Source organism: Myodes glareolus, chromosome 12, assembly GCF_982192425.1.
Source record: "Myodes glareolus chromosome 12, mMyoGla1.1, whole genome shotgun sequence".
In the NCBI taxonomy this organism is placed as follows: domain Eukaryota; kingdom Metazoa; phylum Chordata; class Mammalia; order Rodentia; family Cricetidae; genus Myodes; species Myodes glareolus.
The window spans coordinates 44,867,156-44,884,002 of NC_142037.1; the positions used below are offsets into that span (position 1 = coordinate 44,867,156).

General features: G+C 42.0%; 1 protein-coding gene across 1 annotated transcript in view; it reads left to right on the top strand.

The window, feature by feature from the left end:
• Positions 1–3,554: 3,554 nt before the first annotated feature.
• The window catches only part of Sugt1 (SGT1 assembly cochaperone of MIS12 kinetochore complex), a 37,070-nt gene continuing 23,777 nt past the window's right edge, over positions 3,555–16,847 (top strand). The window contains exons 1-5 of the mRNA XM_048421822.3: positions 3,555–3,739; positions 3,828–3,885; positions 9,911–10,001; positions 11,477–11,546; positions 12,246–12,316. Of these exons, the coding sequence (XP_048277779.3) occupies positions 3,702–3,739; positions 3,828–3,885; positions 9,911–10,001; positions 11,477–11,546; positions 12,246–12,316 (328 nt within the window). The 5' untranslated portion in view covers positions 3,555–3,701. The remainder of the gene's footprint in view (positions 3,740–3,827; positions 3,886–9,910; positions 10,002–11,476; positions 11,547–12,245; positions 12,317–16,847) is intronic.

Here is a 16,847-nt window from a genome sequence, read left to right on the forward strand (position 1 = left end):
TGCTCTTAACCTCTGAGCCATCTCTCCAGCATACTAATAAAATTTTATAGGCATGTAGTATTAGTAAATTATAAACAACTTGAAGAAAACTTTTTTTTTTTAAAGAGAGGGTCTCAATATACATCTCTGTCTGACCTTGAATTTACTATTTAGCCCAAGCTGACTTTACACTCTTGGTAATCCTGCCTCAGTCTCACAAGTACAGATTAAAAGTGTGTCACAAAACCCACCTAAACCAAATCTTCATGTGTGTGTGGTTATGTGTTATGTGTGAGAGAGCAAGAGAGATACATGGATAGATAGATAGATGATATATAGATACAAAGATAAACAGAGATAGATGATATATAGATACATAGAGATAGATGATAGACAGACAGGTAGATAGAGAGCATGTGTCAAAAAATAATTTTGTGGAGTTGGTTCTCCATCCATCTTGATCTAAGTCCTGGGGAACAAACTCAGTTTTCCAGGTGCAGGCAGACTTTGCTCATTCATTTCTTGGCTGTTTGGTTGTAAATAGTCACACAGAAACTATGTTGATAACAACACTATTTGGCCAATAGATTATGCATATTTCTAGCTAAGTCTTCCATCTTAAATTAACCTACTTCTATTAATCTGTGAATCACTATGAGGTTGCAGCTTACTGGTAAGGTTCTGGCTGCTGGCTGGCATCTTTCTCCTTGGGCAGCTACATGACGTCTTTGACTCCTCCTACTTTCTATCTCTGTTCAGATTTCCCTCCTGGCTTTACTCTACTAAGTCACTGGCCAAAATAGCTTCTTTAATAACTAATGGTAATAAAACATATTCAGAGCATACATAGGGGAGTTCTACATCATTCAGGCTTGTATAACACATGCTTTTGCCTGCTGAGCCACCTCACCAGACCAAACTAAATCTTTTAAATTAGATTAGTAGAGTTTTTCACTGCATAGAAAGACAGCAGTTCATTTGTGCTACTATAAAAAAAATATACTTAAGACTGGGCCATTTAATAGGCACAGAAATTTACAATTTTAGAGTCTAAAAAATTCTAAATGAATGTGCTGGTAGGTCTGGCACGCCAGTTTCCAAGAAAATGCCTTAAATTTTAAATAGAGCAATAAGTTTGTCATCAAATTTAAGGGGATGGCCTGGAGGGATGGCTCATCTATTAAAGGCTAGGCTCACAACCAAAAGAGTTCGATTCTCAGCACCCACGGCTGTCCCTCTAGGTACAAAAAAAAAAAAAAAGGGGAAATGATCTTTTCAGTAAGTGGCTTTGAATTAGCTGGTGTCTGTATGGAGGAGAAATTTAACTATCTCTACTGTTATACTTTTACAAAAGTTGACAAAGTATATAAACAATAGACTTAAATGTTGAAAGTGAAAGATTTAAAAAATCTTTTCATAGCTTTTGAATAGGCAGTCTTACATGTGACACAAAAGAATTAAACTTGTTTCAGATAATATTAAGAGAATGAGATGACAGCTGGCACAAGGTATCCAAGAAACAGTTCACATCCAACCATACAGAGCATTGTAAACTGAAAACCAGCATTTGCTTTAAAAATATTTATGCAAAAGCCAATTCTCATCTTTTTTTTACACATCTGTTCCTTTATAGTTTTGTGTCAGCTGGGCACACTTGAAACACTTTCAACTCAAAAGATCCAAATTGAAGCTCTCTCCTTTCCCTTACAAACCTGCTCAGCTTCAATTTCAGCTAACTGTTCACCAATTAATTCAATCTAGAAACCCACACCTCTTTCATTTTAGTGGCCAGAGGGCCCTACTTTGCCTCAAGTCTCTCTCACACTTTCTTCTTCCTTTTTACAATCAGTGGATTCAGATTCCCCCCCCCATCTACTATCAACAGTTCTCTTTTCCTCACAAACATTCATTCACAACACAGATGGGAAATGTCTACAGCTTGCAAATTTGTAACACTTTAAACTTTTTATTATTCTACACCTCTATCTCTTGATGACCAGGTGCATACTTAATCCATGTACTCTTTCGTTTCTCCAACTTGAATACGGCTCACGTTTCCTTGCATTTTCTTACCTTCCTTCCTTGCTACCTCCCACCCTCCCTCCTTCCTTTCTTTTTTCCCTTTGTTTTTTTTCGAGACAGGGTTTCTCTGTAGCTTTGGAGACTGTCCTGGAACTAGCTCCGTGGATCAGGTTGGTCTCGAACTCTCAGAGATCTGCCTGCCTCTGCCTCCCAAGTGCTGGGATTAAAGGTGTGCTCCACCACTGCCCAGCTCCTTGTATTTTCAAATGCCACGCCCCTCCCCATTTTTTGCAGCTGCATGGGGTGAGTGGCGGGTGTTTTTGTTTTTTTGGTTTATCGAGACAGGGTTTCTCGGAAGCTTTAGAGCCTGTCCTGGAACTAGCTCTAGTAGACCAGGCTGGCCTTGAATTCAGAGATTCGCCTGCCTCTGCCCCCCCTCCCAGTGCTGGGATTAAAGGCCGTGCACCACCACCGCCTTTTTTTTTTTTTTTTTAAATTAAGTGGGATTGCCACATGCTGAAGATTTTGGCCTTTATTGGAGAAAAGTACTAGAAAGGCGGGGAAGAATAAGTTTGGCTTTTTATTTTGAGTTAAAAGTCAGAAGAATGAGCGAATTTAACAGTGACGTTAAGTCAGCAAATGCCTGAACTGTAAATTTTTTTCTTCATTGACTCTCATGTTTTCAAACTGAGGTATTATATTATGTTTAGGGAAGACATCGACCACCTCGTCATCCATTTTGTAAAATGACTCTCGGGGCATATTAACAGCTCTTAAATCAATTCTGATCTGCAGTGTGGGTGCAGTGCATACTTTCATTCTGTTACTCGCTCTGTTGAGCCTCTCACTCCCACTCCTTCCTGTTGCCCATTACCACTTCCCCTCAAGGACCTTGCCGGAAGCTTCCCCGTCTGACTTTTGCCTCTAAGAATGGCGAGTGTGGGAGGGGAGGCCTGACCGGGTAGTTAGAACACATGACATCACTAATTTAGGCCAACTTCCATCCACCCGGTGCCTTCAAAAGAGGCTTTTCTTGGTTTGGAAGGCCGAATAGGAAGGAGATTTGGGGTGTGGAGAGGTAGGATCTGGCCGTACCTCCCGAAAATACTACCCTCCGTGTCGGTAAAGCGACTTCCGGCGAGCCAGCCCGTCGGAGTTCCCCGCTGACCGCCGTGCGAATTCATGCGCCATACCCGGCTCCGCAGCCGGAAAAAGACCTGGCAGCCGCGAATGACGTCACGCGCAGCTTGGCCGCCTGCGGGAGCCATGATGGAAACCGGAGAAAACGGAGCTTACTTAACGTGGCACACTTTAACGGAGCAGCGAACTCCCCCGACCGACCCCGGTGCCTTACAGCGGGGTTTTGAAGCAATACTAGGGGTCCTGCGAGCCGCGCACGAACTTCCCCGGGCAGGCGGCGGGGCGCAGGCCTCCTGACCACGCCCCCGGGGCGGGACCAGGCGCGCGTCACCGGTCGGGGGCGTGGCCGGAGAGCGTTTCCTCCTCTTTCCCAGCGGGCCGCGCGCCCACCTGCCCGCCCTTCGCCTCCTTTTCCGCGGCCGCCTGCTGCGCGCCTGCTGATTGGCTGTCGAGGACGGAAGCTCTGTTGGTGTTTCTTCAGAAGTTTCCCCCCTGGGCGGCGGCAGACCTGGTAACCAAGGTAGAAAACGCTCGGGCCGAAGCTTTAGTGGTTCTTAGGGATGGCGGCAGCTGCAGCAGGATCTGCAACGTCCCAGCGGTGCGTGATTTTTCTTTACCTTTGCTGTTTGTCTTACTATTCTTTCCTTGGTTAGTAAACCCTGCTGAAGTCCTTGTTTTCCTGGCAGGTTTTTCCAGAGCTTCCCAGATGCTCTGATCGACGAGGACCCCCAGGCGGCGTTAGCGGTGAGTGAGCTCATTTCTGCTCCATTCGCACTGGGACTGTTGGGTTCCTTTAGACCCCGCCTGTTTCCATCTTTACCTTCGTGGGACCCAAACTACAATTTTCAGTGTGTCTCAGTTCCAATATTAAGATCCTGAGATCCATTTCTTTGTCCCCTAGTGATCCCTTTGCCACCTATCTTGCCCTTCCACTCCTCAGACTTAGGCACCTCCCTCCGATTCATTTCTTGGACACTTAGTTGCCATCTGTGATTGGCCTGAAACGACCTCTTTTTCTGGCGTTTATGATCAAGGGAAGGGCGAAGGTAGGGCTTAATGTACCATTTTTTAATTTGACAGTTTTGGTTGCCTATGTCAGGTGCTGTTAAATGCCCTTAATTGAACGAAATTTACTAAAGAACATTTTTGCTTCTGTGCCTGAAACTTTATAGATGTCTGTCTGTCCTTTTTTCTTCACGCATTTGTTTATAAAAACGTGTTTGTATACCTAGTCTGGCCTCAAACTTTGGATCCCGTGAGCGCTTGGGATACACCACTAAACCCTGCCTGAATTTTTAATATTGTGTGTGTTGCCTTTGGACTATTTCAGGTAAAGTCTGGAGCAAACGATCTATCTATGGATGTTGATTAGGAGCACTGGCTGGTCTGGAGAGAGTTGCTAGCACATATCAAGTATGGTGGCACAGGCCCTGTATCCAAGTACTCGTGAGGGTCAGAAATTCAAGGTCATCCTCAGCCTCAGTGTCAATTGAGGCTACCCTTGGATTTATGAAACCTTGCTTGACAGTTTAGAGCTCTAAAAAATCACACTGGAAAAAGGAACCCTAAAGAAATCACTTTTCAAGAGGCTAGTGACCTAGTAGAGCTACCCTGTTGCTTGAATGTTTCAAGCTTGGTTTTGTATTTCAGCTTCACTGAGTGATCATCAGGTCAAGCAGATAATTGAGTAGCAAGCTGGGTTTTGGTGGTGCACGCCTTTAGTCCCAATATTTGGGAGGGAGAGGCAGGTAAGAAAGATCTCTGAGTTCAGACCAGCCTACTGAATGAGTTCCTGGACAGCCAAGGTTAAACAGAGAAACCCTGCCTGGAAAAACAAAACAAAACCAAACAAAACAAGGTGGGGCTGGAGAGAAGGCTTAGAGAACATAGGCTGCTCTTCCAGAGGTCCTGAGTTCAATTCCCAGCAACCTCATGGTAGCTCACAACTATCTACAATGAGATCTGGTGCCCTCTTCTGGCATGCCAGTGTACATGAAGGTGGAACACTGTATACATAATAAATAAATAAAATCTTTTAAAAAATAAAAACAAGGTGTTAGTGACTTTGAGATTAAAACTGGAAGCAAATGTGTTTTTTTCTTTTGCCAAAGCAATAAAAGCAAAAAGGAGAAAATGGGGAGGAAAGAAATGAATAATGATTGAATTAATGAATGCTTATTGCGTGCTGGGAACAGATCTAGGCTGTCCCCAAAGCCCTAGGATCATTGTCAAATGCTGCTCTGTCTAACATATTCCTTGTAACTCTGTAACTGTAGTGGCGACTACACATTCCAGACTTATGTATTAGTTTTTCTGTTTGAATGAAAATGGGTTCAGTAAAGAAACCAAAATAGCTGCTCTGTGAGTGAAAGGGGGAAGTGTTTATTTCAAACTGCCAAGGCAAAGCAGAAAAGCAAGGAGAAGAAGAGAGAGAGAATGATAGAGTGTGTGTGTGTCTGTCTGTGTGTTATGTGGGGAATGGGTACCTGAGAGGACAGGAACCTGTGGACTGGGGTGAGGGTTTGTGAGTAGGGAGCTTGAAGCTAGCATTGACCTTGACTTACTAAAAGGCCAAGCCAAGCCTTAAATCCCTTTTGCCAGAGATGAGGAGAATGACTCCCTTTAGCAAGTAGTAACTATTTTCAAGCCTCTGAGAAAATGCCAGCTTTTGTCTAAAGGAATACCTGGGGAGAACCCGATACTGTTTCTGGTCTTGCTTTGTTTTGCTGTGTTAATGACACAGTAGCCAGAATGACAGTTTTAAAATATAAGTTGGATCATGTTACTTCTCTACTAAAACTTTCCATGACTTTCCATCACACTGACGGTCCAGATTCCTAATAATGGCCTGCAGGGCTCCTGGTGAAGAGAACAACTTGGAGCTTCTTTTCTCTCTATAGAGCTACACTGTTGCAAATGCTTCCAGCTCAGTTCTACTTATTTTTCCCAAAATATACTTGACCTATATCTCATTTTACTTGGGAATGCTTTTTTCTTCAGAGTTCACCTGAAATGAACCCTGTTGAGCGGAACTGGCTTTGTTGTGTAAATCGAAGCTAGGCATGACAGTAGTGTCTACTCCTGATGGGCAAGCCCTCCTGCATGGTTCTTGCAACACTGGCGTTCTCTACATTTTGCTCAGTAGGGAGCTGAAGCAAAGAGTGAAAAGGTTACCTTGCTCAAAGCAAAAAAAAAAAAAAAAAAAAAAAAAAAAAAAAAAAAACCAGCTTGGAAGCTACAGGTGTCTGGTTTCAAGGGATCAAGGTCATATGCGGGCGGGAGGTGGGGAGAACTGGGGACACGTGGACACGTGGTGTACCCGCTAGTAGTTGACTTGGAAGGAGCTTTGTGGAGAGCTCAGCTGAGATTGATAACTGTGTGGTTATCAGTTCTTATTGGTGTTGGTGTTTTCCTCCCTAGCAGTGCAGAATCGTCTTAATGGAATGATGCTCTGTCTCTGCGCTTAGAAAGTAGCTCGGTTCCTGGGGAAAAGAGGAGGAGCCAGATGGAGACATACCCAGTTGTTCTTTGACTCTTAAGTAGCATTTTAAAAGGGCTTAAAATTTTAAATATTTGGCTGGGTGGTGGTGGCGCCCAGCACTCGGGAGGCAGAGGCAAGAGGATCTCTATGAGTTTGAGGCTAGCCTGGTCTACAGGAGCTAGTTCCAGGACAGGCTCCAAAAGCTACAGAGAAATCCTGTCTCAAAAAATATTTTTTGACAGCCTTGATGGGATTTGAATTCCTGTCCTCATGTATGCTAAGTACCTGGCCTACTAGCCCCAGTTTCAAAGTCTTAATTATTTATTGAGACAGGGTTTTTCATATTCCAGGTTAGCCTCAACTCGTGTAGCTGATGATGACCTTGAACTTCTGACTGCCCATGCATGCTGTGTCATACCCAGTTTTTCTTTAAAAAATTTTTTTATTGATATTTATTGAGCTCTACATTTTTTTCTGCTCCCCCCCTTGCCTCTTCCCTCCCCCTTCAACCCTCCCCCATGGTCCCCATGCTCCCAATTTACTCAGGAGATCTTGTCTTTTTCTACTTTCTACTTCCCATGTAGATTATATCTAGGTAAGTCTCCCTTAGTGTCCTCATTGTTGTCTAAGGTCTCTGGGATTGTGGTTTGTAAGCTGGTTTTCTTTGCTTTATGTTTAAAAACCACGTATGAGTGAGTACATGTGATAATTGTCTTTCTGTGTCTGGGTTACCTCACTCAAAATAATGTTTTCTAGCTCCATCCATTTTCCTGCAAAATTCAAGCTGTCTTTTTTTTTCTGCTGTGTAGTACTCCATTGTGTAAATGTACCATATTTTTCTATGATCTTTCATTCTTTGATCGAGGGGCATTTAGGTTGTTTTCAGGTTCTGGCTATGACAAAGAAAGCTGCTATGAACATAGTTGAGCACATGTCCTTGTGGCACGATTGAGCATCCTTTGGATACATACCCAAAGTGGTATTATTGGGTCTTGAGGAAGGTTGTTTCCTAATTTTCTGAGAAATCGCCACACTGACATCCAAAGGGGTTGTACCAGCTTGAATTTCCACCAGCAATGCAGAAGTGTTCCCTTTTCCCCACAACCTCTCTAGCATAAGTTGTCATTAGTGTTTTTGATCTTGGCCATTCTTTCAGGTGTAAAATGGATTTTGTATCCAGTAGGGAAGCACTCTGCCTACTGAGCCACCTTTATAGGAAAAAAAAAAGTCTATATTAAAAATATTTTTCCTTCAACCTGCTGTCTGGTTTATGTCTTATGTTTAAAAATACTGTTTTGAATTTGATCTTGACATCAAAACTTTTTTGGTTATAATATTCCTTTTCTTTTTGAGACAAGATCTCTCTGTGTAAGCCCTGATCTTCAAATTCTCTATAAACCTGACTGGTCTAGAACTCAGATCCCTACCACTGCCCCTGTGCTGGGATGAAAGGCATGCGCCACTACACCAGCTCATTGTTTTGAAAATTAGGTACAAGATTGATTTAACCTAGGGATTTCAAAATCCTAGAAAACGTCAGTGCAGGTGCGGTTGGTGAGAGACGCTTGGGGTAAGTCCAGCTCCGGGGCTTGACACACCGGGATTTGAACTAGTCTCTGGTATAGTTTTCTCACTAAGGAGGTAAGAAAATGAATTTTCTGTGTCCCCCCCCCCCCCCCGGAAAGAGAACACTCTAGTCCAATGGTTCTCAGTCCTCCCAAGCTTTGAATCCTTTAACAAAGTTCCTCATGTTGTGGTGACCCCAGCCCTAAAATTACTGTGTGTTGCTACTTCCTAGCTGTAATTTTGCTGCTGTTATGAATCGTGATGTAAACATTGTTTTCTGATGGTCTTCGGTGACCTTGTGAAAGAATTATTTGACCCCAAAGTGGTTGCAGCCCACAGGTTGAGAACAGCTGTCCTAGCCAGATGAAACAATAGATTTTAGGGGCAACTTGGTGATCTTGGCTGGACATGAATGAGCTGGGGGAAGAGTAATAAATACAGTGTTAGAGATGAAGGGTTGTAGGATGTCCTGCTAAGAGAAGCCTTGTGGAAGAACCTAGACTTTGCTTGACATAGTTTGAAAGCTTTGTTCAGAGACACAGCAAAGGGGTTGATGTTACTCATTGGATTAGATACTTGTAGTGCTTTCGAAGTGGATGAGTATAGGTATGTTTTTTGGTTTGTTTGTTTAATTTTTTTTCAGATAAGGTCTCAGTAAACCAAGCTGATCTGTAACTTGCTATGTAGCAGAGGAGGACCTTGAACTCCCTCACCAGTGCGGGGATAACTGGCATATGCTACCGCATCCAGTTTTGTCGGTGCCAAGGGTTGAAGCAAGCCCTCCCCCGATCATGCTATCACCACCCATCCTGGTTTATGTCTATTTTGATTTTCTGGTATACATTGGTTTTGGAAATCAGATTAAACGAGTCCGCGGTTAGTGGCTGTTTAAATACATCTTTTATAAAAGCTAGTGCGTGGGTGCATTGAACAGAGAATCAGTGTTTTAGTCTGCACTTGGCGTTGGCCTTATTGGCATGTGATGTTTTCTTGCATTGTTAATGGTCCAACTGCTGTGTGGCTACCCAGGGCAGTGAACATTCTTATCTCTCTAATGCTCGCTCTTACTGAGTTATCTGTGGGGTTTTATCCGGGCTTTGAGTAGAATGTTGTCACCTACTTTGGTTTTCTGGAACTGACAGGGATTGCCAGTTGGTTGTATGCTCACTCATTCTTTTAACCCCCATGAACTCTAGATTTAACTTCTAAGGTTGTGTTTTTTTTGTCTTTAATTTTCTGTTTCCTTTTTAAGTTAGATAACTTTATGTTTGTTTCCTTCCTTCCTTCTTTCCTTTTTTTTTTTTCTTTTGAGCCAGGCTTTCTCTGTAGCCCTGGCTGCTCTGTAACTCTCAGAGATCCTCCTGCCTCTGCCCTCCCAAGTGCTGGGTTTAAAGACAAGGGCCACCACCACCCGGCTAGCTTTTCATTTTCTGGGTTCCTCAAATTCTCCATAGTATTTTGGCCTTCTCCAAATGAAGAGGAAAGCTGAGCTGGTCTGTGTATCTGCTGAGCTTTTTGGAAAAATGAGATGATAATAATTACTATTTATTGAACTCTTAAAGTGGGAAGTAGTGATCCTTAATAGTGACAAGCTCTAAACTTGTTTCCTTCTTTTTTCTCCAGATAGCTTGTGTTCACAGGTTATTTGATTTGCAGTTATGTTTTTATTAGAATTTGATGGCTTTACACAGTTTACTGACCTTCCACTACTTGTATTTGTAGGAGCTGACTAAGGCTTTGGAACAGAATCCAGACGATGCACAGTATTACTGTCAGAGAGCTTATTGTCACATTCTTCTTGGGAAATACCGTGGTAATGTTTCTTGCAAACTGTCTTGTTAGTCTGTAGTTTACTTATAAATTCTGCACAAGTTAGAACGTCGAAATGGAGTCTTAGTGGACGTGTCCATGTGTGCCTGTGCTCGCACTTGTGGAGCTTGAGGATAACCTTGGGTGCACTCGGGAATGCTGTCCTGTCTCTTTAAGACAGGATGTCTCGATGGCCTGGAGCTCATCAGGTAGGCTAGACTGCTGGCCAGTGAGCCTCCAGGGATTCTTAAGTGACTACACCTGGAGTCTTCAGTGGGTCCTGGGGATTGCATTTAGGTCTTTGTGTTTGCAAATGAAGGCCTTTCCTGGCTGAGCCATCTCCCCAGCACCATCTTTGAGGATTTTTAACATGGTTTTTTATGGGATACACCTGCTGAGTAACATTGATTTAACAGTTACGGATGTCTTTTCTTTAGTGGACAGAATTTATGAAGATGTCATTCATTGTGGCTGTATTCAGTGATGAATAATGCTTTATTTATTAATACACTATTCGAATCATATTCCTTGTGTTAGCAATTTTTAATAAAAATGAATATATTTCTGGAGTTATATGACTTTAAAATCTTGAGCGTGACTGGGGGCAAGAATTCAATGTTATGTATATTGCTAATGAGAATAGAGGTGAACTTTGGGACATAGCTTTATTTACTGGTGACAGATGAGCTTTTCTTTTTTCTTTTTGGTTTTTCGAGACAGGGTTTCTCTGTAGCTTTGGAGCCTGTCCTGGAACTAGCTCTTGTAGACCAGGCTGGTCTCGAACTCACAAAGATCCGCCTGCCTCTGCCTCCCGAGTGCTGGGATTAAAGGCCTGTGCCACCGCCGCCCGGCGACAAATGAGCTTTTAGGAGAAAAGCTAAAGCGGGCTGGAAAGAGGTCTCAGCAGTTAAAAGAATGGAAACTACTCTTTACAAAGGACCTGAGTTCTGTTCCCAGCACCCATGTTAGGCTGCTCGCAACTGCTGATAACTCCAGCTCCAGCAGGTGGATCTCTGGTCTCCCTGGGATCTGAACTCTGAGGATGGACAGATTGACACACACACAATTTAATACGTTTCTTTTTAAAGAAGGAAGCCAAATATTAGACTACAAGGAAGATATGAAAGTAGTAGTACATTTTATCTTGGATTAGTTTTTTATTATTTAAAGCCATTTGTCTTTCATCAATTTAAGAGGTTAAAATCAAATATTGATATTTGTTTAACATTATTTATTTTATTTGTGTCTGTGTGTGGCAGCTTATGAGTGCCACAGTACACATGTGGAAGGCAGAGGAGAGCTTCGAGTCCATTCTCATCCTGCTGTGTGAGCTCTGGGCATTGGATTTAGGTTGTCCAGTTTGATGACAAGCACAATCTTAACTGCTGAGCCATTGTGTTGACCCTTGTTCACGTTTGTGTGGTGTGTATGCTAGGTCTATAAACACCTAACTAAACAACCTTTCCTTTTCGTATATAGATGGTATTGCTGATGTAAAGAAGTCTCTTGAACTCAATCCTAATAATCCTACTGCTATCCTTAGGAAAGGGTATGTAATTAGCTCCTGGGTTTGGGCTATTGTAGGTATTGATTTATTGAGTAAATTTGTTATAAGCTCTTTATATATGTTGTAGCCACACAACACTAACTTCAGTTAGTATTTTAGCTGAAGTGTAAGATGATGTATGATTTTAATGTGACGATGACTGAAGTAACTGCGGAGTGTGGCTGGAACTGATGGGTGTTCTCTGTCAGAGCTAGATAGCCACATGGAATAATGAACAAAACGTGGTTTGTTTTTAAGCACTGCTTATTTTTACTGATAAGCATGATTTAGTTAACTGAAAACTATTTTGTATGATTGTTCTGAAATGAATAAATTTTAATGAATAAGTTTTAATGAGCATTACACTAGATATTATAGTAGCTAAAAAGACCTTCTGGCATATTAGCATATATTGGAATTCTCTTTCAGCATCTTGAAAGTAAAAGGTGCCTTTATTTAGAAAGAAGGCTGCTGTTGAGCGGTGGTGGCTCTCGCCTTTAATCACAGCACTTGGGAGGCAGAGAGAGGCAGGCGGATCTCTGTGAGTTTGAGGCCAGCCTGGTCTACAGAGTGAGTTCCAGGACAGGCTCCAAAACTATACAGAGAAACTCTGTCTCAAAAAAACAAAACAAGAAAAAAAATATGGCTATTTTTTATAATTTTCTGTGCGTGTATTAATTTGTCTTTCCTGTTCTCATACAGGATGTGTGAGTACCATGAGAAGGACTATGCTTCTGCTCTAGACACTTTTGCAGAAGGACAGAAATTAGATAGTAAGTATTAGAAATGTACATTTTCATAATGAATAACCTTTCTGGATCTTAAATACTGTAACTAAATTGTGTTAAAAATCTTTTTTTTTAAATAGTAGGTTCATACAGTTTTTTATATTTATTTATTTATTATACAATATTCTGTCTGTGTGTATGTCTGCAGGCCAGAAGAGGGCACCAGACCTCACTACAGATGGTTGTGAGCCACCATGTGGTTGCCGGGAATTGAACTCAGGACCTTTGGAAGAGCAGGCAATGCTCTTAACCACTGAGCCATCTCTCCAGCCCCTGTGTTAAAAATCTTACTGTCCCAGAAACCCAATACCCTTTTTCTTCCTTTTAACATTATTTTGTGTTGATTTTAGAATTTGAATTCACATAAAGTTTGATTAAATTGACCTTACTTTAGTGTTTCAATCACAGATCAACTTTGCCATTAGCAACCAAAATTAGGCTATGGTGAGTAGGTTAGCCATTAAAGTGCATAATGTGCAAGCAAGAGGGCTGGAGTTTGGGCTGCTAGAGCCCTTTAAATGCCAGGTTGGGATGGTAGCTTACCTGATTTCAACCTGGGAAGGCAGGAGCAAGTTGGCTATGCAGACAATCCAAATAGCAAGCTCTATGATTGAGAGGACTTACTTCACAGATTAAGAGGAAGAGCAATCGAGAAAGATTGCTGACTTCAGGTCAGACCTCCAAACATGCACATACATGTTCTATACACACATACATGAAAAGAGGGGAAGGAAGGGAAGAAGCCAAAAACTGTATGTAACCATTCAATGTGTTGTAATTGGTTGTTTTTGTTTTGTTTTTGTTATTTATTTTTAATTTTTATGAAATTTTTATTTATTTTACATACCAACCATAGTTTCCTCTCCTCGTCTCCTTTTTCCTTCTCCCACCTCCTTTCTTACCCCTCTTCCCCATCCATTTCTCTGTAAGGCTAAAGCCTCTCATGGGAGTCAACAAAGTATGTCATATCAAGCTGAGGCATGACCAAGCCCCTTCCCCGGCATCAAGGCTGAGCAAGGCATCACACCATAGAGAATAGGTTCCAAAAAGCCACCTCATGCATCAGGGACAGATCCTGGTCCCACTGCTAGGGGACCCACATTCAGAGGGCCTGTGTTGGCCCATGCAGGTTCTCTGGCTGTTGGTCTAGAGTTCGTGAGCTCCCATGAGCTCAGGTCAGATGTCTTCAACTGGACTCCTGGAGCTCAGCCCAGTGCTTGGCTGTTGATATCTGCATCTGCATACTGGATGAAGGTTCTAGGCTGACAGGGTGGTTACTAATCTAATTTCAGGGGGAAGGCCAGTTAGGCACCCTCTCCACTCTTGCTAGGAGTCTTAGCTGGTCTCATCCTTGTGAATTCCTGGGAGTTTTTTCTCCCTAAACCCATAGTAGCCCCCTCAATCACGATATCTCTTTTGTTCTCCCTCTCTGTCGTTCCTCCAATCGACTATCCTTATGTTCCCATCCCCTCTTCTGCCCCCTTCCCCATCCCAGTTTACCCAGGAGATCTCATGGGTCCCTCTTAGGGTTCCCCTTGTTACTTAGTTTCTCTAGGGCTATGGATTATGGCCTGGTATCCTTTATTTTACATCTAATATCCATTTATGAGTGAGTACATACTGTGTTTCTGGGTTGACTCACTCAGGATGATTTCTTTTTCTAGTTCCATCCATTTGCCTGCAAATTTCATTATGTCATTTGTATTTTAACCACTGAATAGTACTCCATTGTGCAAATGTACCACGTTTGCTATTCTTCAGTTGAAGGGCATCTAGGTTGTTTCCAGGTTCTGGCTATTATTACAAAGAATGCTGCTATGAGCATAATTAAGTAGGTATGCTGTGGTGTGATTGAGCATCCTTTGGGTATATGCCCAAGAGAGGTAATGCTGTCTCTTGAGGGAGATTGATTTCCAATTTTCTGAGAAACCATCATACTGATTCCAAAGTGGATGTGCAAGTTTACACTCCCACCAGCAATGGAGTAATGTTCCCCTTACTCCACATCCTCTCCAACATAAGCTGTCTGTCATTAGTGTTTTTGATCTTAGCTATTCTGACAGGTATAAATCTCAAGAGTCATTTTGATTTACATTTCCCTGATGACAAAAGATGATGAACTTAATGACATGAATTAAATGTCTTTTGGCCATTTGAGATTCTTCTGCTGAGAATTCTGTTTAGTTTTGTAATTGGATTATTTGGTGTTTTGATGTCTAGTTTCTTGAGTTCTTTATATATTTTGGAGATCAGTCCGCTGTCAGATGTGGGGTTGGTGAAGATCTTTGCTCATTCTGTATGCTGCCTTTTGTCTTATTGATCATGTCCTTTGCCTTACAGAAGCTTCTCAGTTTTAGGAGGTCCCATTTATTGATTGTTGCTCTCAGTGTCTGTATTACTGGTGTCACATTTAAGATGTAGTTTCCTATGCCATTGCGTTCAAGGTTACTTCCCACTTTCTATTTTGTCAGGTTCAGTGTAACTGAATTTATGTTGAGGTCTTTGATTCACTTGGACTTGAGTTTTGTGCATGGTGATAGATAGGGATCTATTTGAATTCTTCTTCATGTCAACATCCTGTTATGCCAGCACCATTTGTTGAAGATACTTTCTTTTTTTCATTGTACAATTTTGGCTTCTTTGTCAACAATCAGGTGTTTATAGGTGTGTAGGTTAATGTCAGGGTCTTCAATTCAATTCCACTGATTCACCTGTCTGTTTTCATTACTGTAGATCTATAGTAGAGCTTGAAGTCAGGGATGGTGATTTTTGTTCTTTTAAAAATAATATGATGATGCTGTGATGCCCCGGGCGGCTTGCGGAGCAGCTGCTAGTCCGACAAGGATGGCCCTGCAAGATCTCCAGGGTGGGGGCGCCATGCGGCCGGGGGAGTCGGGCGGGCGGTTACGGCGGATAAAAGGCTCACAGGACATAGTATTATTTAAAGAAGAGGGAGACATTTATTGCTTAAAGAAGAAAAGAGAAACAGAGAGAGAACAAAGACACACGACACAAGACAAACACACAAGAGAGAGAGAGAGAAGATGGCGGCGAGGGAGGTCCGAAGTGGCTGGGGTGGGCGTGGTTAGTTCTTAAAGTGACAGCAAAAGAATAACAGTGAGGCCTCCAGAAGTTCCTTTATTGTACAGGATTGTTTTATCTATCCTTCGTTTTTTGTTTTTCCATATGAAGTTGAGTATTTTTCTTCAGTGCTTGTGAAGGATTTTGATGGGGATTGCATTGAATTTGTAGATTGCTTTTGGTAAGATTGATATTTTTACTGTTAGGCTAGACTGCCTGGCCAGTTAGCACCAATGCTGACATTCCAAGCTCACACCACTACACTGTTTTTTTTTTTTTACATGAGTGCTGGATCACATGGAGGTCCTTCTGCTTTACCTACTGAGTAATCTCTCCCAGATCCTTACTGTGTCTTCTGCTGGAAAAGTGAAAATATAATTTATAATTTACTTTCTTATGTTAATGGGACTGGAGATGGCTCAGGTTAAGAGCACTGGGTGCTCTTCCAGGGAATTCAGGTTTGATTCCCAGCAACCACATGGTAGCTCACAATTGCCTGTAACCTCAGTTCCATGGAATTTTATACCCTCTTCTGGCCTGTTAGACCACCAGACACAAATAGTGTGTACAAACATACATGTACAAAGAGCACTCACCTGCATAAAGTATTAAAATAAAAGAGATTAGAATATCTGTTCATTTTAAGTTACTCAGATTGCTAAAAGAAGTTTTACAGCAGAGTCTTTATGTAGAAGTAAAGGGTTAAGTCTGAATCCCATGTGATATATAGAAGAAATGGGAACTTTCTGTTTAAGACAGTGTCATGTATCTTAGACTGACATCATTATGGAGCCGAGGATGACCTTGACCTGAGACCTTCCTGCCATTACTCTGGAGTGCTAGGTTTACTAACAGGTACCACTGAGCCCAGTTTATGTGGTACTGGTGAGCAAACCCAGGGCTTCCTGCTGACATACACAGCTATATTCTCAGGGAAAATAGTTTGAAAGTATTATGATTTTCACAAATGATTTTGGGGAATATGTATGAACACAATACCAGGGTCTAGTTACATAGAGAAATTGAATGCTAGAAATGTAGATTTTATAACTAATCTTGTAGAAAACTATAGGAAACTTCATAATCCAAATTGTATTTTTTTTTTCCTGTAGTAGAGTGTTATCACAGTTCTTTAAAACAAAAATGTTCTTAACTGGAAACAGTAATTTTCAAGTGGACTTTTGTCAATGGCTGGAAAGAGTTTTGATAGTTGTAGCTAGTGGAAGGGACCCCTGAAGATCTGTGAGTAGTGTCCTCTAGTGCACATGAATGTTTCCACGAAAAGTGTCTGATCCAGAATGTCAGGACTGATGGAATGGACAGACCTGCTCCTGAAGTGCTAATGCTTTCACGTTTCCTCTGCAGTATCGCTGCCCTTCTGCTGCACGGTCGCTCAGAGGAAAGGACTTTAGGCTCCAGTGTGCAAATAGAGGCA